This window comes from Gallinula chloropus, assembly GCF_964237585.1.
Source record: "Gallinula chloropus genome assembly, chromosome: 11".
NCBI lineage: Eukaryota > Metazoa > Chordata > Aves > Gruiformes > Rallidae > Gallinula > Gallinula chloropus.
This window is the reverse complement of record NC_140096.1, coordinates 6770442-6793166: the sequence shown is the minus strand read 5'-3', so window position 1 is coordinate 6793166 and position 22725 is coordinate 6770442. Positions and strand designations below refer to the sequence as shown.

The 22725-nt window shown below is 39.6% G+C and overlaps 1 protein-coding gene across 2 annotated transcripts in view; it reads left to right on the top strand.

The window, feature by feature from the left end:
* The window catches only part of AMMECR1 (AMMECR nuclear protein 1), a gene marked incomplete at both ends in the record, with an annotated part of 97099 nt that overhangs the window by 36930 nt on the left and 37444 nt on the right, over window positions 1-22725 (top strand). Inside the window, one exon of one of the 2 annotated variants that reach the window (XM_084269113.1) lies at window positions 21979-22089. The exons of the other annotated variant lie outside the window; for it this stretch is intronic. Coding sequence (XP_084125239.1) covers window positions 21979-22089 — 111 coding nt within the window. The remainder of the gene's footprint in view (window positions 1-21978; window positions 22090-22725) is intronic. 2 annotated transcript variants of the gene reach the window in all.

Sequence of the window (22725 nt, the reverse complement as noted above, 5' to 3'; positions counted from 1 at the left end):
TGGAGGCTATAGGTCTGATTATTTTGAAGTTTTCATTGAAACTTTGTCTTGGTTTAAAAAAAATATTTCTTGTTGCTTTTTTTTTTTCCCAAGGAAAAATGCTAAGCCATTGAGACACACTTAGATGTAGTTTCATCTTAGAAGTCCATGTGCTAAATATTGAGCAGTAGTCATCTAAAAGTATGGGTCACAGGCATACTTCCAAAAGTTAGGCTACATAAATGCAATGTACTTTCTTGGTTGTAATTTTATGTAGAAGGTTTAATGGAAATTGCACTGGAGGAGAAAACTGGATCAGTCCAGAGTGGTCCCTGATAATTTGACACTAAAGTTGAGGGGTTTGGAGTTGCCAGAATTTTCTTGGAAGAGGCCATTGCAGAGAGATGGGTAATCTTCAGGTGGTTCCACAGATAAAGCCTGTGTGGGTTATTACGTGATGGGATTAGTCTGTGTAAGATTGTCTTTCTTTTCAAAAGCATTGATTCGACCTGTCCAGTGTTTCTGGGGTTTCGCAAATTCTGTCCAGCTTCTCTGTATGCAAGTTACTAGAGGAGGCAAGTGTGACTTGAAGTGTAAATCACTGCAGTGAGGGTTGGAAGCCTTGTGGTTTGTCATTGTGATACACAAACCCAGACAAGACCCTCAATCTCTGTACCTTGTGTCCTTACTGGGAAAAAAAAGAATGTACCTCAACCTACTCTAAGTTAGTAGCAATAGAGGGACTATAGGAATTGCCTGTTGTTGCAGTTATTTTTTCCCTTGACTGGATTACCCTGAAAGGCATTCCAGGAAGCTCTTCAGACTTGGCTCAGGATATTTTTGCCTAAATTGGCATCTTGAAGGCATATACTTTTTTACTTTTTTTTACTGTTCTCCGTTATATCTGAAATGAATCATGGTTATAATTCACATTAGCTTGAATCCTTCAAAGGCCATTGCTGTTGCACAGAGTTTTCAATGATTTTTTTTTCTCTTTTATTTGTTCTGGATAGTTTGCTCCCATTCGCGTACTCTTAGTCACAGTATCCTCCTTCATGCTTTTACACTACTGTTCAGTGAATCCTTTCTCTGAGAAAAGCTTAGACAGCTTTAAGTCTGCTAGCACAAGTCACAGGCAGGACCTTCCAAACATCATACTGCATAATCGTTCCTGCTCTGGACACCCTGTGTGTCCCAGTCACGTCATTCTCTGTGGACGTTTCAGAAGTGTGAGGAGGGTGAGGGTATGGTTACCCACTTACTCCCTGGCTAGAAGCAGTGTAAAGTGGTTCTCTAGTGAAACAAGATACCTTGATTTACTGTATGTTGAAAAAGGGAGATGAGCTGAAAGAGCTGGTGGGGTGGCAAGGAAGTTACAGGTGGCTTTTTTTTTTTTTTTCCTCCTGGCCACTTTATAGAAGGGTACTGATGGATGGTGATAATCCCAGTCCTTATCCACAGATGCTTCTGATGTAGAAATATGGTGATGTCACTGATAGCTTCTGTGTCTGAACATGGGGATAGGTCTTTTAAACTGAGACACTGATGTTTGTTTGGTTTTTTTTTTTCTTTTAAAGGAAAGATTATTATTGAAGAACAGTGATGATTGTAAACAAAGTTTAATATCTTGTCTCTGAGGACCGTTAGATGAACTCTCTGTAGGTAGCTTCTGATAGAAAGTGGAAAAACTTATTTTTAAGCAGATTATTTGTTTCACTATGAGTTCAGAGATGCCCAAGTTCACTCCCTGTCATCTGTTTAGGTTTAGCAGGATTCCTGATTTTGTAAGTGGAGAGGGTTTTTTTCCATTAGATGGTTTTGCTTTGGCAGAGAAACTTGTACTGTTCTTTCTACCCTGCTTTTGGCTTAAACTAGTTTTATGTCTTTCTAGAAATGGAGATGAATAGAGGCAAATGTTGGTCAATAACAGAGCTCTTGTGGAGGTAATGAATTTGGAGAATGTTATGTGTATAAATAATTTTTTACTCAATTGGAACTGACCCACAACTCAGTAATGGTTCATGTTGAACAGGGAATGGGGATACTGCTTTTCTGAGCACAGTATCTTTGCTGCTAATAAGAAGGGTTGCCAAAATAAAACCTGAGGAAATGCCAATTCAGATGGAAAACAGTGTACTTATTAAGCAGTGATTTTCTTGAACTATTGATACTGGAGACATTCTTACTTGACTTCAGTCAAATAACCAGGGGGATTTTGATTTGCACAGCAATTCATGGCAGCATAGCAGTGGAACAGTTTAGGAGCACAGGTTCTATGGAAGGGAGTAACAAGGAGCTGAAATGACAGGTTCCCCTTGAGGTATCTGGGTAATTTGGGCCTTCCATGCTTACTTTGAGATGTCAGAAGTCTCCAAGTTGATGGGTTTTGAAATTGAAGTGTATGAACAACTCTTTAAGCAAAGATGCCTTTTGTGTGTTTGTTTTTTTTTTAAAAAGCAAACCAGTAAAGCAAGATAATAGCTAATTATTGCTTCCACAGCTGGTCATATGTTTACTGTTTATCAGTATATTTAAATGGTTGCTCTTCTGTTTCCCTTCATCTCAGTTGAGGTTTTGCCCTCAGCAGAAGCATGGCCACTGCTACCTGTGTTTTGAGCTTGGATGCAGTTGAGGAGATAAAACTGGAAACCTTGCAACATGAGGTTGACTGCTGAGGTGGAATGGGCCGAGTAACAGGAGATAGGACAAGGGGAAATGGCCTTAAGCTGTGCCAGGGTGGAGTCAGGTTAGATGTCAGGAGAAAAGTTTTTACTGAAAGTCGTCAGGCCCAGGGAGGGGGGTGAGTCACCATCCCTGGATGCGTTTAAAAGATGGGCGGTTGAGGTCCTTAGGGATGTGGTTCAGCATATGATGGGAGAAATTGGACTTGATGATCTTAAAGGTCTTCTCCAACCTTGTGATTCTGTGTATAGTCTGGTGCAGAGCTGAGTGCTGTTGATGGTGTGGATGCTGTGCTGGTGGCTGTACCTGAGCAAAGTTGAATATGGAAATCCATCACAGTGCAAACCCAACTGTCACAGTCTCCAGCTGTGGGGTCTAGTGAATAGGAATTGCAACTTGGAGTCTGGTCAGTGAGAAAGAAGATGTAGTTGAATTCTTCGACCTTCGAAGAGGTGAAAATAGGAGGTCTGGCACCTTGAAGTGTTGCACTGAGAAATCCAAAAAGGAACAATGTAGACCTCTCTGTTGTTTTCCAGGAATTTAAACCTTTTTGCATAGTCCTTTGAAAGCCATCTACCATTACAGGTTTTGTTGATTTTCAAAAACAGACAGTAGGGTGGTTGAATCTTTAGTCTTCTGGAATAAAGGCACATCTTCAGTGCTTTGGCCTTTAGAAATGTCATTGACTAACTAATGTATAAGTTTAATAACTAAATAATATAGCCCTTTAAGCCAGTAATTTGGTCCAAAGCTGTTTTAAGTTAATTCCCAAAATAATGATTGAATTATGGTTGTGTGGCATCTGCTCATAGATAGTGAGTTGTTGGAGGCTTTTTGGTAGTATACCTAATAACCATCTTTAACAGAACTAGCAATTTTATACTATATATTTTTGTGACAGAGTTCTAGCATACAGTATTTTCACAGAACTCCAGAACTGTTTTTTAGAACACTATATATATTTTGTTTGGTGCTCAGTGTAGTTGTAATTTTGTGGTAGCTTCAGAAATGTTGCATAATTTTCAAAGTTAATTTGAAATTTTAGTTAGCACTTTTTTTGCTTTCGGGAAATGGTATCTAGCATCCTGGTTATTTTCTAGTGTTTCCAGGCTGATGAGGTGTTTTTATGAAATTCAGTTTTGACATTTGAAGTGATCATACTGAAGGTGTTCTGTACATAGTTATGAGAGACCGTATCTCATGTGCTGTTTGAGAGAATATTTAATTTTAGAAAGAAATGTTTAAGCTTTGTGTGGAAACACTGTAGTCTCTTTGCCTGAGGCTAATTCTAGGTCTTCCAGAATTTTGTTTTCCTTTAGTATTGTTAGTGTTGAATAGCTGACTTTTATGCAGTGTATTTGTGTCCTGCGAGCCACTTGAATGACATTATAGAACTGGACTGTGGTTTCACAATCTGACTTCACTCACATACCAAATCTATTGCAGGCACGCTCAACGCTCTGACTGTAGTCTGCTGGTTTGGGGAACTAACGCAAGTTAAATGCAATTTTGGATGAGACTGCATGTCCATGGCAAACAAAACATCCTGATACCCATGCCCCACACCCTCACTTGTACTACTTGCATTGATCAGTGTATGCTTGCTGTGCTGTTTCTGCTTGATAAGTCAGCAGCAGATACTGTACTGCTTTTTGTTAAGCAAATTTTTTTGCTGAGTTGTAAGACTTTTTTGCTGACTCTTTTAGGATGCTAAATGCCAGAGCTGGCTTAAGGGATTGGGTCTTCCTATGTAGTCTGGGAAGAGATGGGACCCTTGCAGTAGGCCATAATTAATTTTAGGTTTCCAAGAACTGCAGCTTAAATTACTTAACCTGTTTTCTGCTCTGAGAAGAATGTTAATTGCTCTCCTGGTTGAGACCAGTAGCCTGCTGTTGTCTCCAGCAGTACTAAAGATTATCAGTGGAAAGACATACTTGAGTTTCAGCTACATGTTTTGGGGTATTTTTTCTTTTATGTGTATATGTGGACTTGCCTTAGTGATGTCTTCAAGTTTTTGGCACCTGTGGGTGCATCCAGAAGCTATGGAAGAAAAAACAATCATATATGACAAACTTCCTTCTGCATGTCTGCTGTTGGCAGTACTGCCAGTTGTTTGCCCTATATCCAATTCCCCAGTCATCAGAACAAAATTTACAGGCTGAAATAGAAGGCTACACAAGGTTATGGGATTTGGTTTTTTTTTCCCCTGCTGAGTTCATCTGGGTGCATCATGGTGCTTTTAAGCACTTAGTTGCAAACATTGTAATGTATAGCAAGTGCTTGTGTGGTGGTTTCAAGATAGTGAAGTTTGCCAGGAGGAGCCTGCAATATATAGCAGAGGAGCGTGCAGGCTGTCACAGAAAGTCTTGAGCCCATTTTGTGTAGCTGAAGGTTATACTCACAAGATTTTTTTTTTCTGAAATAATCCTGATTGATCCCTTCCATAAGACTATTCAGTGTTCAACCTAGATATTCCTTGGATCCAAAAGCTCAGTCCCAAAATTTAGAGGGATATGTAACCTAGCACCAGACCTGTGTTCTTGGTAGGATTTTCTTTTACAGAAGCTGTGTGTACTCTTTCCAACAGACTGTGTGCACAGTGATCTGATCCACTGTTACTCTGCAAGGATGGAAATCACATTTCCTTTCTATAGTGTCAGTCCTGTTGGGGTCCTTTGGGTGCTGGAGTTACGCAGGCAACTTGTTGCCCAGCAGTTATTCAGTCACAGTTTTGGAACCATCCTGTAAGCACCTGGCCTAGGTGAACTAAGTCTAACTTGCTGTTCAGCCTACAGCTTCCTCTGTACTTAATTAAGATTGACCTGGTCCCTCTGACCTATATACTATAAAGATAGGTGTGAGAGTCTCCCCAGTTGCTTCACCAGTAAAGACTGGGAACAGAATGTTCAGTGAACTTCCCTGCATTGGTGCTGTCATCCTTGTATTCCTTTTTCACCTTGGTCTGCAAAGGATCCCACTGGTTTTTCTAGTTGGTTTCCTGGTCTTGATGTAGTTAAGTAACTTTGCAAGGTGCAACTCAAACATTTTTAGTTCTTTATTTACTGTTTACTTTTGACCTACTGTGTGTTTTATAATCTTTTAAAAGATGACCTCTCTCTGATGCCCTCAAATTCCCTATTCAGTCATGCAGGGTGTAGGATTTTGTTGCTGGGTTTGTTTTTTGACTCTTTTTGTTTTCTGTTCTAACTGGGATGAATGTTTTACATGGTTTTTTGATTCAGAATTTTGTCTGGGTTTTGGGTGGTTTATTTGGTAGGGGGTGCTGGTTTTGTCATTCTGATGAGGCATGGGGTCCACTAACAGGAGATTTGAGTTGCCCACTGTTACTAACTTTCGTAAACTTGCAACTTTTAAATCTCCCTGAACTGGTAGTTCGGTAATGAAACATCTTTCCTGTGTGACTTCTACCATAAGAAGCTCATGGGGTTTCTTTTCTCCTGTAATTCTTTGTGCCATTAAATGTTTGTCCTTTAAATACAGTGCCATTCCCCACCTTCCTGTTGTTCCTGTTGGAATTGCTGAGTAAGCTGGTAGCTTCTCAGTCCTGCACTGTATTGATTTGTCCTCCTTCCATCAAGTCCTGTAGGTGGTTGTTACTTTGAGGGTGTCAAGTGAGGCCAGGCATTTGGGCTTCCTATGTCTTACTCCTGAAATTTCTAGCAGTATTGTAGAAGTGTTTTTAAGTTCCAAAAGTCTTATTAGCATGCCAGCCTGGTTGACTCTGGTGTGACTAATGTGCACGCCTAACAAGTTCTTCCTGTTCCCATCATGCCTAAACCCTTTCCCCCTGTGTATTACTGACTTCCCAAGTCTCCTTCTAAGGCCTTATATATGGAACTGGAAGCATTTCAGAAAACACCATAAAAATACCACATGTAAGTCTTGTGCCCAATGACCTGACCTTACCCTCCAGAGTATCTGTTCTGTGTTTCCATACACTGCTGTTATTAACATAGACCCCATAGACACTTGTTTCTTTGCCGAATCACCAAGTAGTCAATATTGATGTCCTCTGAGGTTGCTACCTTTACATCTGATGGGCAGTGTGCCAGATGGTTGTTGGATGCCACACAAAGAGCTAGCTGTGTGTCTGGTAAAGTCGTCTTGATACCCCTGCCTGCTTCTTTCTGGTCTTGGTCTGCTACAAGGACAATCCCTAGTTGAACAGCACGCAGTAGTATCAGCTGGAGGGTGGATTGTTTCTAAGAGATTAGCTCTGACCCAACTTATCATGACATGTATGGTTGAGATGGCAAAGACACGATGAAGCATGGAACAGAAAACAAGTAGGCAAGATGTGAGCACCTTTCTCAGTGGCATTGCTGGTTATCAATTACAACACTGCAGTAAGGGTCATACCACACGGTGTTTTGTGTTTAGTGACTGGTCATCTGGCCTGTTGCTAACACACTTCTCTGTTGCTGGAGTGCTCAGGGCTTTTCTTGGTCAAGGTTAGCATGTGTTTGTGTTGTGAGCAGTTTTGTTGTCTATTGCTTTGCTTCTTCTGCTAAAGCAACAAAGTGTCTGAAAAATCTTCTACTTTTTCCAGCATGATAGGCTGAATTTTAAACCAGATTGGTTCCCCAGTCACGTTTGTTCCAGAACAAGAAAAGAGGCTATCTGGGAATGGAAGGGTGGCATGGGGCTGTTTTTATTGAAGCAGCTGCTTTGAACTTCACTGTTAGTCAACCATCTATACAGTCATTTATGATTCAAGAGGTAGAAAGACATTGAGAAGTCTCTAGTTCATCTCAAGGCAAGAGATCTCTGTATTTTATACCTATGCTGACTGACAGATGTCTATCTTACTTAAAAACGTCCAGTCTCCATGATGGACATTTCTTCCAAACCAGTGAGAACTCCCTGATTTTGAATCATCCTTGGCAGTCTTAAAAGTGCTGTCTTTAATGTGTCTTCTCTGTGACAAAAACATAAATTCCATTTGGCTCTAATTCCAGCACTGTATTTAGTCTCCTTTGAACTTGTCTTGTTGGTTAAATTACAGGGCTAAGTTCTATGCAAATAGTGCAGTCTAGAGTGCATTGATTTAATAGTCGTTCTTGTGATGTGATCCAAAAGATTAATGTAGGTTAATGAAATCTGAATTAGAGGGCAAATACAAATTCTGCTGTGGCTTGTTTTTAGCTTGTCTTGCAACATTATCATGAGCTTCTTAAAAACCATTACCAATGTCATGTTTATTAAATTTTCAAAGTTAGGCATTTTAAAAACACTCAAGTATACTCTAATGTATCTTGTTGTGTAGTTAGTTCCCAGTGTGTCGAGTCTCTCACAAGCTACAGTGGACCTCTGGAATATGTAGTCTAACCTGAAGAAGGATCAATGGGTTTTAGAGGAGTGGTTTTGAATGTTTGGCTGAATTGCAGTGTCTTGTGTCAGCTGACACCTTGGTGTGTAAGTTTTGTAGTATTACTGCTATCAAAAAAAAAAATAACCCTGTGCAGTTCCAGGGGTTTTTTCTTGGGTTTCTAAATATTTATCATTCCTTTGAACCAAGTTCCACTTAAGTAGAAAAGTCCTGTGTGTTAATTTCTCAGAGGCTTGGCAAATTATCAGTTATTGGCATAGATTTTTTTTGTTCAGCTGTTTATGTTGTGCCCCCAGGTGCTTATGGCTCAGCATGCATTCTGCATTTGGCAACTAATAAAGAGCATTTCAAAGGTCCAAATGGAAGCCTTACAACTGTATGTCTAGTGTCTCGTATGTATAAAGCTTGTGGATTTAATTAACAAAGTTATTATCCAGAATAAATTGCATACATTTCTGTCTGCTTCTGCTCATTTATCTAATATTTTGAAAGAACGTTTCACAGTTAGTGAAATACATTAAAACATAAGTTATGATTCATCTGTAGCAGAGGAATCCCAGATATAACTAATAAAATTTGGTGTGACCTTTTTATAACTACAACTCCTCTATTTTTTACTGATGTCTTGACTAACTGCTTCAAGTAATATTTCAGCAGAACAAAAAAAACCCCTCCAAATTATGGAAACCATTAGCATCCCCATTGCTAATGGTCCCTGGCAGCTTGGGTAAAACTGTCAAGTAATCAGGAGGAAAAATTCAGTATCTTTGTTGGCAAAGAGAACAGGCTTTCATTTAAGGTGGTATGTGTAGACTGTAAAGGTAGGAGTTGTGTGTTAAGCTGCTGTCTGAAATCTATGCAAAACAATATTCTCTGGCTCTTAGTTGGTAGTTAATATGCAGCACCTACTTGGGAGCATGGGACTGCTTGCTCTTGTAAAAATGAATGGAAATGGTGCTGTGGCATTCACCTTTGAAAACGGATTTTATGCCTGAATCATCCTGCTAGTGACAGAGGGGGAAACGTTACACTAGCACATCAAAACTAACATTTGCTGCATTCTTGCTGGTAACTTCTTAGGAAAGAAAGAATCTGGGAGCTGGAGCTAACTTATCTCCCAAGCATTGTCTTCACTGTTCTTTACAGGGTTTGAAGTTCTGGGCCCTTAAGCGGTGTTCTGAAACATTTTGGATGTGGTGTTCTTAAAACATTTGGTTTTGGCTGTATTTTACTGCATGGAATTTTAGGAAAGGGTTCTGAATCTTTTCAAAGCATTAATTGAATAATAAAAAAAAAGGCTATTTGAAGGAAAATGCTGGAAATATTTTGTCTCAATTCCAGTTTCTAAATGGAATGATCATAAACTATATATGATATCTTTTGTGGTACTGAAATTGTTTCAGCTTTGACATTCGTATCTCTAATTCAGAACCACTTGCTCCCTCTCCGTAGGAAACTGCACAGTGTTGCTGGGGGAGGATAAGTAGTGCCAGTCCTTTTAAGTGCTTGTTATTTTCAGCACTTTTTAATTTGTCAGTAAGTTAAACATTGGGTAACTGAGTTTTGAGCTCACTTTCAGCTATGGGACCTGTGTGTGGTTATAAATTGCTCACTTTCAAAGAAAGTTGGGAGGGTGGATGACTTTGGCTGGGACCTATCCGGGTCAAAGCACTTAAAATGGAGCCAGAGTTACTTACTGCAAACTATTTCTTGGATCAAATGCAGTATTTTCCTGCTCTGTCTGCCTATAGCTACAAAAGGGAACATCAAATTGTTCAGTGTCTTCTGGTGTATGAGAAAGGCAGGAACAGGCAGGGATAAAAGACCAGTTTTGCTTTAATGGCTTTTGTGAATAGTTTTTGTTAACCAACCAATAGTTTCAATGTACAATCTGAAGTTTGTTTGAGTTGATTAAAAGAAGTGTAATGAATGACTAATAATAAAGATACCAGGAAACAAAATTAGATTTCTTAGAAATATTTAAATGTGCCCATAGAAAGTAATAATCAGGTGAGTGTAGACTCTGGAGTAATAATGTTAATAATTTGTAATGACATGGAATTGATTTATTAACTTCATAAAATCTGATTTTTTTTTTCTGCTCCGGTTCATAATTGTGCAATTGGGGAAAACCAGTTTGCTTAAGTAGGTCAGAGCATAAATGTGAACAGTTTTATAATGTAAAGATACATATTGTTATATAACTTTATTAAATGTGGCAAATTATGGTGTCTTAATAACCTAGAATACCTTGACAATTGTTCTGGGTTGCTTTTGACATTAGAGCAACAGTTTATCTGAAGGTACAGTCCTTGCTCTGGATGCAATTAATAGGCATGTGTACTGTCTTGAAAGATTAAGCATTATTTTGATAAGAGCAGTTAAGTCTTCATGTTTATGTTCCAAAAGTCAAAATCTACTTATTCATAACTTCTTACTGAGTTTTTGGGAACACACTGAATGTCCCAGAGATTTGAATCAAAATGAGAGTTCCAGAATTTATAAAAGTCAGTAGCAATCCTTTTATGGAGAAAGGCCTCAGCTCTCACTGATTTGGGTCAGTAACTTGAGTATTCCTTTATTTCCTCTCCCCCTGTTTCAAAAGCTGGTCACAAATGGAGATTAAGTATGAAAAAGATGGAGGGAGGGCAGAAATGGAAACGGAGATGGAAGGGGAACAAAGGGTAAAAATGTGTGAAATACAGAAAAGGGCACAGCGGGCAGAGGAATGAACTTTGAAGCATAATGAGTGCCTGGTCTGGTGGAGGCAGGAGTACACGCTTCAGCTGTCAGGTGCAAAATAAGCAATTGGGTTTTAAATCCGTATATACCAGTGATACTTGGCACTGAGGATACATGAGGGTGCTACAGCTTCCCATAAAGAACTGTGTAGAGATGGGCTTGTGTGGCTTCTCCATCCCTGCCATTCTGATGCTGTGCTGCTGAGAAGGCTGGAGTCCTGTGGGTTGGAGGGTGCTCTGGCCTGTTTTTCATCACCTTGACCTTAAGCAGTGTCAGCAGCACCTGTCCCTGCTGTGTTTCTGTGGTGGTCACTGAATAAATGGTGCTGCTTCTAAATTTTTTTATTTCAGTCATGTATTCCCAATCTGTGACACTTTGCCATATCACAAATGGTGCGAGGCTGGTAATGCTGATCAGAGGGCATTATGTGGTCATGGCTTTGTTACAAAACAGTGTACAGTTCAGCAATTCCTGATCTACTGTTTAACAAAAGCCAGAATCAACTGGGCTAAGTGCAGAGCCAGCCTATCTGCTCTCACACGTATGGTGCTGTATTGCTCAGATAAGCTGGAAGTAACCGAGGGATGTTGTCTTCAAGATGCATTGCTGCTGCAAGACCTGTGTTGAGACACTTGTAGGCACCTTATATGGGGGAAAAATGTACAAAACAACAAGACTTTTATGAAAAGTAAAGCTGATTATTTATTGTCTTCAGAGATTGTTGGTGTTGAAATAATATTTTTTTTTCGTTGGTTGGTTGGCTTTTTTCAGGGCTTTTTGTTTGTGAGGAGCTTGTTTGTTTAACTTGGAGGCCAGGGCTTGGATAGGATTAGCAGAAGTTTACAAGATAGAAGGCTAAACCTACTAGTCAGAGGTAAATATGGAAGAGTAGGGGATCCTGGTGTGCATGATCACAGAAAGTACTGTGATAATACCCTGGTGAGGAGCCTTGGCATCGCGGTCACTGTGTTTAAAGAGGATGTCCCATTCTAGTGCTGCCTTTTAACTTTGTTAGCTTTTATTATTTAAGAGGAGCAGACTCCTGCTCAGCATTCAGAGGAAGATGGAAAAAACTTTCCCCAGTGTTCCTTCACTTCCACAGTCTCCTGGAGGAACTATGAATTGTCTTAATTTCCTTCTCCTTGCTTTTTTTTCTTCCTCATATCTACTCTCACATCATGTCCTCCCCTCCCTCTTTTGTGTGGGTGACAGCTTCATGCCACTGTAGTTCTTCATGCAAGGAATATTTTAAATTTGAAATGACTAATGGTTTCCCTGTTGCATGTGTTATTCTAACAATAAATAGTAAACATTAAGGCTGTGTTAACAATGCTGTTGATAAGATCAGTGGTCAAGGTGCTGGGACTTGGCTAATCTTTGGGTCATACTTGGAAAACTGTCTCCCCTGCTGTATGGGCTAGAAATATTTTTTTAAGGTTTTATTTTAATTAAAAATAATCCATATTTAAATATATATTCATGCTTATACTCTTTTTGGCCTAGGTCTTTAGGATCAGTGTTGGATCCTCACTTAAACTTCATCTTAATGTGCTCTGGAAATACAAATGGCTTTAGTGGCTAAAGCACAGCCCTAGGGATTGATGTTCTGAAGATACTAAACTGTGGATTAATTTAACTTAATGATTTAGCAGCTATCCAGATGTATAAACCTGATATCTGCTGATTGAGATATAAACCAGCTTGATGATCTTGGAGTTTGTGCTGGAGAAGCGCTGCAGTTGGAGCAGTGTTGAAGCACTGTCGTTTGAAGCAGTGTGAGCTAATTAACCTGTACGTCCTCTTGGCCAGTGTGTGTGCCTGTGCAGACACCATGACAAATCACTCCCTCGCACAAACTCAATTTCTACTCAGTTGAGCTTGTCATGATGGGAAGAAACATTGATTTCTAGAGGAAAATTCAAGTGTCTCACCCTAACACAAGATACATAAACTTAAAGATGCGTCAGTAACCCTGAGTAATGAAGCATATAATTAATTAGACAACTTGTAGGTTGGTTGGTTCAGGTGTCATCCTGAAGAACTTCAGGTGCCCTGTGACTTGTGTTGCTGCAGACTTAAGTCTCTGACGTTGCCACCTGTTCCACCCCAGGAGTATCTCTGTGGAGGATGTTACGAATTTGAAGGTCATTTCTTGGAGGTGCAGCTATACCCTGCTGCAAGTCCTTATGTTCAATTTCAGACATGCTTGTGTCTCTCTGCTTATGCAGAATGTAACTTCTACTGTTGATTTTCTTTCTCTGAGGGACTGTAAATACTCAGACCTTTTTTTAGCAACGCTAAATAAGCCTGTATAACCAATTTGTGTGATTTCTTAGTAGTTCTGGATTTTGTTACATGTAAATATTTATTTTAGCAAAGTGCACAGTGAACTTGGGAACATATGTCATAGAAACTCAATTTGTTTCATGAAGTTGCTGGATTGTCTTGTGAGAGAGGGAGAAGATGCAAAAGAATGGCCTTGTAAAGCGCAGTGTCTGACTGAGCGTCCAGTCTGACCCTAGCTAAAAGTTGTGATTGTCCCCTTAGGAATTTTTACTTTCACATTCTCTTTCCTGGAGTGCTGTCTCTGTTGCCTCAGCTCCTCTAAAACAGTGTGCAAGAACAGCAGCACTGGCCCTGCAGATGCATGAACAGCCACATCTGCATTTATGAGCTTGTGTCCCTTTTAAAAATTAATTTTAATATATTAAATGCAAGCTTAAAGTGTTGTAGGTTCACTCTAGAAAATGACCTACCAGTAAGCAGTCATCTTATTTTTAACCCTGATTATGCTGTTGTTTAAACTAGATTTTCTTAAAATAGTAGCTGCTTTCTGACCTTCCTTAAGATTAGCTGCTTAGATAAGCAGAACTGGCTAACAAATTCACACCTAGCAACTCAGGTTTTCACTGTGCAGCTGATATCTCTAGGACATGTAATGATTTAAAGGAAACCACCAGAAGCCTGCTTTATGGTAAAGGGAAAAAAATCTCTAAATGTTTGCTTCTGAAATACAGTAGCTGGAGGAGTTTCTCATTTGATCATTTAGTCCTGAGAAGTGTTATTAAATAATCTTTCTGTAATTATATAGTATTTTAGATTATGAAATTGCAGATGTTGCTTCCAGCTTCTGAAGCCAGCACATTGTGGTGATTGTCTTCAGATCATCACAGATTGGCAACAATGAACCTTTTTCATAGCCTGAATGTGTTGCAGGAATAATGCAAGGTAGACTGTTCTTGAGAATCTCAGCATATTTCCCACGAGGAAGAATGTTATCCTGGAATAAAGTTCCTCCAGTTCAGGGAAATCTATGGGTTTTTTTAGAAGTGCTCCACTCTATGGATTTTGCTAGTTGAAGTAATTCTCCTGGGAGCTTGGGATTTTTTGTCTATACGTGTATAGTTGGACACAGGCAGGGTAGTGGATTCCAGACATTTTACTCAGTAGCTAATTCTTTTCCCAATTGTGTATTAGTAGTCAAGCAAGTATTGCTTTTTTTAACTCATGTCAGAATATGTGTTTAAGTGGCACTGCAATGAAAAGAAAATCCCCAGCTTTTTGTTTGCATCTAGGCTGACTAGGGTAAAGGAGAAACTAAAGTCTTTAAGGTGAGCTATGAAGAAAGAGATGTACCCTTCCCCCAAAAGGCTCTTTGTGTTGGATTTTGGAACAGGAAAAATATTATCCCTGGGCTTCTATAACTTTTCATTTCAGAGTCTACTTTGAACTTAGAGATAAGCTGCTGAAGCAAGTGGCTTCTGTTTTTGGTTCAGAAACTGCTTACTCGCTCCAGTACATGTTGAATACACCTTGAACCTTGCTGAAGCTACTCAGTCTTACATGCCTTGAAGCAAAAGCTAAAGTTTTCTGATCTTTAGAATATGGTTAATGTTACACACCTTTTTTTTTTCTTCTACTGACTTCGGTAATACTGCTACATAGAAGAAAACATAGAGAAGCTAAGATGAATGTGTTTTTTCTCAGCTGTTCGTTGTGCTTTTTCTATCCTGGAGGTTTGTAATGACAATTGTGCCTCCCGTGATTTAACAGATAGTTTTGTGTGTGAATTGTCCCTTTGTTCTCTTACATTGCATAGTACAAAATCAACAAATGAGTCTGCAGTAAACATCAGGAGGCAGTTTGGTCTTGTGTCTTGTGAAAAGATGGAAGTCTAATATACTTAGAGTATCGCTGACAGTGGCCTGTTTTGGGAGACATGGTTGTGGCAGCTAAACCTCCTCCCAAGCAGGCAGCCCCTCCCAGCATTCGTAATTCTTACTACAGGGATATTTTTCCTTCTGGGTTTCTTAGCATCTTCTATTACCGGTTGTTCCTTGAAGTCTGAGTTAAAAGAGCTGGCTGACAATTTCCATGGCTATCTTCTCATAAATGATAGTTCTTCTTTATACTCAGTAGTATTCATATGTCACGTTGGAAATGGATTGTCTTTATTGTGCCAGTTGTGCTGTGCTGGTTTTTTTTTTGTTTCTTTTCACTAACCTGAGTTAGATCTACTTGGAGAAAGTGGAAATATTTCTGTGATTGTTGGTCTTTGCACTTGTGCATATTTCTTTTGAGGAAATTTCCCTTCTTGTAAGGAGCTACTGACTTTTTCTTCCTTTTCTTCCTTTTCTTCCTCCTTCTTGTCTTCCTGAAAATTTTATGTATTAACTGTCTGCATTTATCAAATTCTGTCTGTCTAAATTTGGGGTGTTGCCATTCTCCCTTACTCCATTTTTTGGAGGTTCATGAACTCTTGTTTCAACTTTCTTATGTTCTAACAGACCTTTTTATCCCCAGAATTTATCTGGTAAGCTAAAACATCCTCACACCACGTTGTGTGCTTGTATGACTTGCTGAAAGGCACTCGCTGGCTTTTGTTGTTGTTGGGTGAAGTTATGGACTTGATCAACAATTTTCCCCTTTCAACACAAATAAATACTTTCAACATATGTGCCCCCTGTCCTGTGCCTCAGAGTGTACACACAGATGCCCTTGATCAAGCCATCAGTGTGCATGTTCCTGCCTCCTTCATTACTAAGCCATATTCTCTTATATTGAGTAATGTGGGTTAGCCCATTGAGTTGTGACATCTGGAAATGCCACAGCCTGGAGTATAACAAAGTTTAAGTGCATCAGTTACCAGGGAGGTTGTGTCCTGTGATTCTGAATAAGGCTGTCATTGCTTGGGCAAGGGGTCACAGCATGCTTCTATAATGGTAAACTTTAATTTCTCTCTCTCCAGCTGCTTCTAGTTTGAAACAGAACTATGTGAGGGGTTAGCATTATTTGAAGGTGTAGCATGATCCCAAATAAGATTGGGTAAGTTTATGTTAAAAAGTGTAAATGTTAAAATTTCTAGAGTTTAGGAACAGGAAAGGGAAAGACTGTGTGGCAGCTTTGCTTGTTTAGAGTGCTTTCTGAGCGTGTTGTAGCTCTGTAATCCTCAGAACTGAAGTGGAAGCACTCTGGTCCTAGAAAGGGATGAGTGTGCTGACTTGTCAAAGTGTCTGATCCTAGAGCCCTGGGTGTCATATAACATTAGGGCTGCAGAGACTTTGTTTCCTTCTCTGGTTATAAAAGATGGTAGGTTAAATAACTGTAATTAGAATGTCTGTCTGAATATAATTTTGCCTCTTGGTTCATCAAGTTTAATCCTTTTCACTTCAAAGTCCTATAATATTTTTTTTACTGCTTCAAAGTCTTCAATTGAAACAAAAATGTCCTCACTCATCTTTTATAAAATAGAGAAACATCCTTGATCCATTGCTCCTCCTTTCCCCTGTTCTTCCTATCTTCCTTCCCTTTCTTTTCCTCCTTATCCAGACCAAGGAAGAGAAACTTTTCTTGCTGCTTCTGTTAGTACCATAAGACCAGCGTATTCACACAACTTGCCTTCTTGCCTTCTCCCCCGCACCCCGACTTAAAAAATCCTTTCACAGTTTTATTAAATGTGCTCATAAATAAAAGGCAACATGTATCCAGTGCTGCTTTATATTAAAAGAGGGTATTTTTAACAGTGCTTCCTACATGATGTCAGCGTAAGTTCCTGGCATGTTCTTACTGTGGTAGCTGGCAGATGACTAAAATAGCTTACACGCTTTTGCTTGCACTCTGAATATTTTCAGTAACATACAGGTATATGCTTAGGGCACTGGTAAGCATGGTGTACAAGAGACTATTTTGGTACTTTTGATGTTCATACAGGTTTATATTTGTGACTTTCACATGAAGTGCTCCAGTTCTCCCAAAGTTGTGACAGATTAATGTGCAAGTGCAGGGCTGTCCTAGTTTCTTCATTAATGAAAATAGTGTAATAGTAGCTGAAGTGACACATGGGATAGAACTCTGATTGGGTGACCCATGCTCCTGTGCTGCAGCCACACATTTTCTGGCTAGCCTTTAAGGTCAGCATCTAGGTGTTGGATACATGCCTATATTTCATCAGTCTGTCAAGGAGACAGCAATTGTGTGTAACGAAGCAATATTAGTTTAAACTCTTACTGTGTTGCAAGCGTCTAATTCAGTTTTGCAACCAAAAGTAGGGAAAACCAGTACATGATCAGCTGATTCTTGTGGAGTGGTGCTGACAACCTCAATGGCAAATAACTGAAACAGTTGCCTGCTGTTTAGATTAGAGCTGGGCAAGACTTCGCAATGAATAGCAAATTAGGTAATGCCTGGGTCAAAAGTTTATAGTCTTCAGGTCACTTGTGACTTCACTGTGGCACCTGTAAATAGTTTCAGATGGAATTTTTTTTTTTCCCGTATCTGACTCGTAAAAAAACCAAAAACAAAATCAGAAAATACAGACCCTCGTGGAAGAAGAATGAGAAAGATACTTGCAGATGTTTCTAAGGGTCTGGATTTGGTGCCTTCTGCTTCTGTACAGTTTGAAACATCTTCCACCCACTGGCAGCTACTGCATATTTGGGTTGCCCTGCACACTCCTGTTGGTAACACCATCAGCACTGTATGTTGGAGGTTACTGGTACTATTAGCAGAAACTGGGTTACCCTTCAGACAAGAAAATTTCCAAGTCTCTTGGTTCATGACAGCTCATTCCCAAGCGTGGAGCTGTTTTGATTTTTAATAAGATGCTTCATGCTAAATTGAGTAAGAGAACTACTTGAAGCTGATTGTCAGAGCCCTCCCAGGGAAGTGGAGCATCTGGTTTGATGAATGTTTGTTTTTAAAAAACCAAAACAAATAACAACCAAAAAAACCCCAGCTTTGGTCTAGAGGGATCTGGAATCAGGTGAGTGCACTCCACCCCAATTTGCCCTCCCACAAGATTTTTTTTCTGCTGTTTTCTTTCAAGTGCCTGGAGGTGCAACTTTTCATTTTAGGTCTAACAATGTGTTACTCAAATTCCTCCTTTTATTTTATAAACAACAGATAACATGAAAAAGCAGATTTATTTTTTTTTTTCCCCAAGTTGAAAATGTACCTATTTCCTGAGCTGGTTTTGACATTGGTATCTGTGGAGTTTGGCACTTAACTGCAAATCTCATATCTGAGGCAAGGTTTTTTGTGGGCTATTACTGGTTTTAAAACACCAGAAAAGCATTGCAGGTTTGAAGAAAATAGGCAAACAACTGCAACCAAAGGTGCCAATAAAACCCAAAAGAGTATCAATAGGAAGAAATAAATTCTTCTCTCTGAGTAGCTTGTCTAGGTTCTGTAAACAGGTTTCCTGTTGTCTTTGTTTAGTGTAAGACTAGAAATGCTCCGTGAAGTTCTGAATGGCAGACTTGGATTTTATATTATGCTCTGAGACTTAACTCTAACATGTATCAGTGTTTCAAGTTCAGAGATGGAAGCGTTAAGCTGTGAGCCCATCCTCTGTAATTCTGCATACAGTTCTGGGCACTCATGTTCAAGAAGGTAAAGTTAGACTGTAAAAAGTTGCAGAGAAGAGCTGTGATGGTCAGAATGGAAAGATCCCCTTTGAGAGGAAACTGCACACAAGTCATTTAGCTCAGCAAAGTGAAGTCAGAGGCAGCTTGCAAATTCTTTCTATAAATACTTTGGGGAATAATAACCAGGAAGGGAAGAGAACTATTTAAACTGCAGGACAATGTTGACACAAGAATAGCTAGGTCCAAGCTGACTGGGAAAACATTTCAGCAGGAAATCAGAACGTTTCCAGAGGTCTGAACTTCAGTAAGGTTTTGTGGCAACCTTCTAATTTTTGATTTTGGAAGTTTTATCCCCATTAGTTCTAGTAATTTTTAAGATGGGGAACATGGACCAAAAGCAAGAATGCCCTGAACATCCCTTTCAGCATTACTTTTTGAATCTTAAGAGTTAGAATCCTCTTGGCTCACTGACTGCTCTGAACCTTTGGTCCATATTATACTTTGAAGACATCTGTGATGGTAGTTAAGGAAAGCAATTCTGTCCAGTGGGCTTGTATCTTCTGATACATAACATGCTGATATGTTTAGTGATCCCTGGGGAGCAGGGAAGCAAAGTGTGAGGGAATACTGAAGTTGAAAGGTTGGAAAAACATCTTTAGTCTCATTTTGTGATGTACAGCATATGTAGCTATGGTGGTTAGAGGATAGAGGTTTAAATTTAGTCTGCACTCTATGTTTATACTGCTACTAACACTAGTGCAAAATACATTTATATAACCTTTACTTTTTCTGTTGGTACTCATTGATGAGGACCTTCAAAGCATACCAAAGGTTTCAGTAATCTATTTGACATTCAGTGGTGGTCTCTGGACATTCTCTTCTGTTGTGCTTTTGCAGCAGCACTGATGCTGCATCCTAGAAGAAATTCCATTTTGACAAGAAAGTAAATGCTTATGTGTTTCCCTGAATTACAGCCCTCCACTAAGTGTATTACAGCTAATAAATCTCATAATCCAAAGATAAAGGTCAAGAGAATAATCCTGAAGTCCAATTTGAATCTTATTCAGGCTTGTTTCTGTGCAAGGGGAGAGTGTCTTCAGTGACATTGTGAGCTAATGATTTTATTGATGCAGTTTAGGGGAACCAGGATACTTTCCTTGAAAATGCAAATAAAATGCCACTTTTTGATGTGAATGGAGAACAGTGTGATAACCTGTGGTCTACTAAATGTTGGGTACCAGTCCCTTCTGGCATTATGCTTTTCAGTATTTATCAAACAAAACAATGGGAGGGTGGCAAAAATGAAATGAAATCCAAAAGAAAGATATGATTTCAGCTTCCTCTTCTCTTCATCATCACAGAAGGAAGGGAACTTGTCCCTTCAATCAAGTAAGGACGAAATTTCTCTACCAGCAGCCAGTAACACCAGGTTTTGGAAGGTACTGAGAGGCCTGGACACTGTTGCATTGGTCCTGTAGAGCCTGAGATCTGCTCACATAATAAAGCTCTTGGTATCTTTTAAGAATCTCAGCATAGCTCAAAAGGGAGGTTCTGCTTCACAAAATACAGAGAAACTCACAGATTATATTTTTACTGATCCTTCAGATCCTTTGTTAGAAAAGGTGGTATTACAGTGCAGTGTTGTAAGTCTACTCATTATTTGCAACTATTAGTTGTAACAGAAGAAGATTCTACTGCTTTTTTTTGATGCTGCCAGCTTGACTGATTGTGAATTTTTGACTCTATCTGTGCTTCTGGACCTGTTCTTCTCTCTAAGGCACATGTGGTAATTATGTTTCCTTTGTGATCTCTGGCTTCTTAGATGCTAACCTAAAGTTGGTTACCTTGTGTTAGACTTCTTGATCTTTGTAGTAGTGACTATGGGACTGTGTAGGAAGGACACTGTATAGGAAGTAGCTCTGAAGGAAAGCAAGGTGCGTTCAGCGTGGTGGTTTGTACCCGCGTGTGGCACTGAAGAGCAGTGCCTGATGAAGCAGCCTGGGGAGAAATGGGTTGTGTGTCTTTCAGTGAGTGTGTGCTGGTCACAGGTTCTCCTGGTCACAGATGCACCGTGCCTCTGTCAGCTTTAGTGCAGCATGGCTGTAGTCTTCATATCGAGGGTGATAGATATTTATGCCTGAATGGCTTATGACTTTCCCCATCAACTGACCACCAGATTTAGATTTACTTCAGGATTTGCTCTAGGCAACCCTTCTCTGGCAGGGGGGTGGATTAGATGATCTCCAGAGGTGCCTTTCAAGGCCAGTCATTCTGTGATTAAAGAGGGAGGTGCTCTGCCATTGGGGGAGTGAGGTGTCCGTTTGTGGTTGCTGCTTCTGCAGAAATCTGAACTCGTCTGTGTTGAGTTGTTTAACTGAAATGCCTTTTTTAAGATTACTTTTTTAAGCCTAACTGGGAAGTGCTCGTGTTTCTGTAATTCAATTCGTCTCCTTTCTGGGTAAAGAAGAAATTGTGCCTGCGTTGTTTTTATCTCCATGTGTCCCTGTTCACCTCAGGATTAGAAACCTGTTAGAGCTGGGAGGACTGGGTGTCCAGGAGCCATGCCCACTCACTTTAGAAGTCCAAGCTTGTGTAGCTTTCTGTTGCTTGTGTGTTGCTGCGATGCTCAAGAACTGAAACGAAAACTTTGGCACCAAAGAGCTGTATGGGTTGTCTATTTCTTTTCAACTTAATGTAGAGGATAGTATGAAGTAGTTATGTAGTGGTAGTGTTTCCTTGTAACTCTTAGTACTCATATAATTAAGACACAATCCACTTACTAGAGATTTTATTCCACTCCTGGTCATTTTGAGATTCTTAAATACTAACTTGGCATTCTTGGGGAAAATATCCTTTCCTCCATCAGTTCTTTAAGTTTGAAGAGTGTTCCTAAATTTTCCTGTCTTCCAAGGACTTCTGGTAGTTTCTTGCTGGCAGTATCAAGGACCAAAGTATTTGTGTTCAGAGGCAAGGGTGGCTAGTGCGATCAGTATTTTTTCCCTTCTTCAAAGGGCGTCTTATGTGCAGATGTCTGAGTTGAGGCTTTTCCCATTCACAGAAGAAAGCTAATGGATAAGTGAGGGACATTGAGTATACCATATCTGTTACCAAGCAGTTTCATTCTGCCCATTAACTATGCTAGTATTTTTCTTTTCTATTATATCACATAAGCAACATTTCTAGAACAGTCCAAAGAATTGCAAAGGATATTGCTAAACAATATGGGCTGCTCAGATACAGTTATTTTAGAGATTTCCCCCACTCCATTGCCCAAAATGTAAGGGCACTGTTGCTAAAATTCACACTGACTGTCAATATTGCTTCTGTGATCATGCCTTTTTTTTTTCTTCCCTGAACCAGCCCACTGTTTGTAACGTGGAAGATCGGTCGAGATAAACGATTGCGTGGATGCATAGGTACTTTTTCTGCCATGAACCTGCATTCAGGACTCAGGGAGTACACACTTACTAGGTAAGATTTTGTTTTCTGTAGCCTTGATTTACGTATTTAAATAGTCTACTGAGGAGATGGTAGGTGTGTTTTGGTTTGTTTTGGGTTTTTTGGCTGTGTCACTGTATTGATCAATGAAAACTTGTATCTCCTTTTGATACTAAGCGTATTGCCTGGTTATTTGACTGCTGGAGTCAGGAAGTCATGGTTTCAGTTAAAAACCATGACTTGAGACCCTTGTTTTCCAGACCAATAATATCTATATAAAAAAGACTTGGCAGTAGCTTATTTTAGCTGACTGTTACAGTATTTTTTCCAGTGTTCAGAGAAGTTTTAACCTTAATAGTTAATGTCAGGGCAGAAGACCAGAAAGTCAGATTTGGGTATTATCCTATTCACACTTCTAAAACAGCAGGTATTCTCACCTCTTCTCCATCAGGTACTTCCAATCAGCTGCAGTTAATTTAATGCTACAAATTTCCATTACATGTTACTCTTCAGATACATCCCAGCCCCTGAGTGGGAAGCTTCTGGATGAGGGAGGTAAGTGATGATAATCCTTCACTCCCTGGCAGCATAATCCTTCATTTTTTGATCTACACCTAAATTCATTCACCTTAATATTGTTCCATTTCCTTTGCATAGAGTGAAAACTAA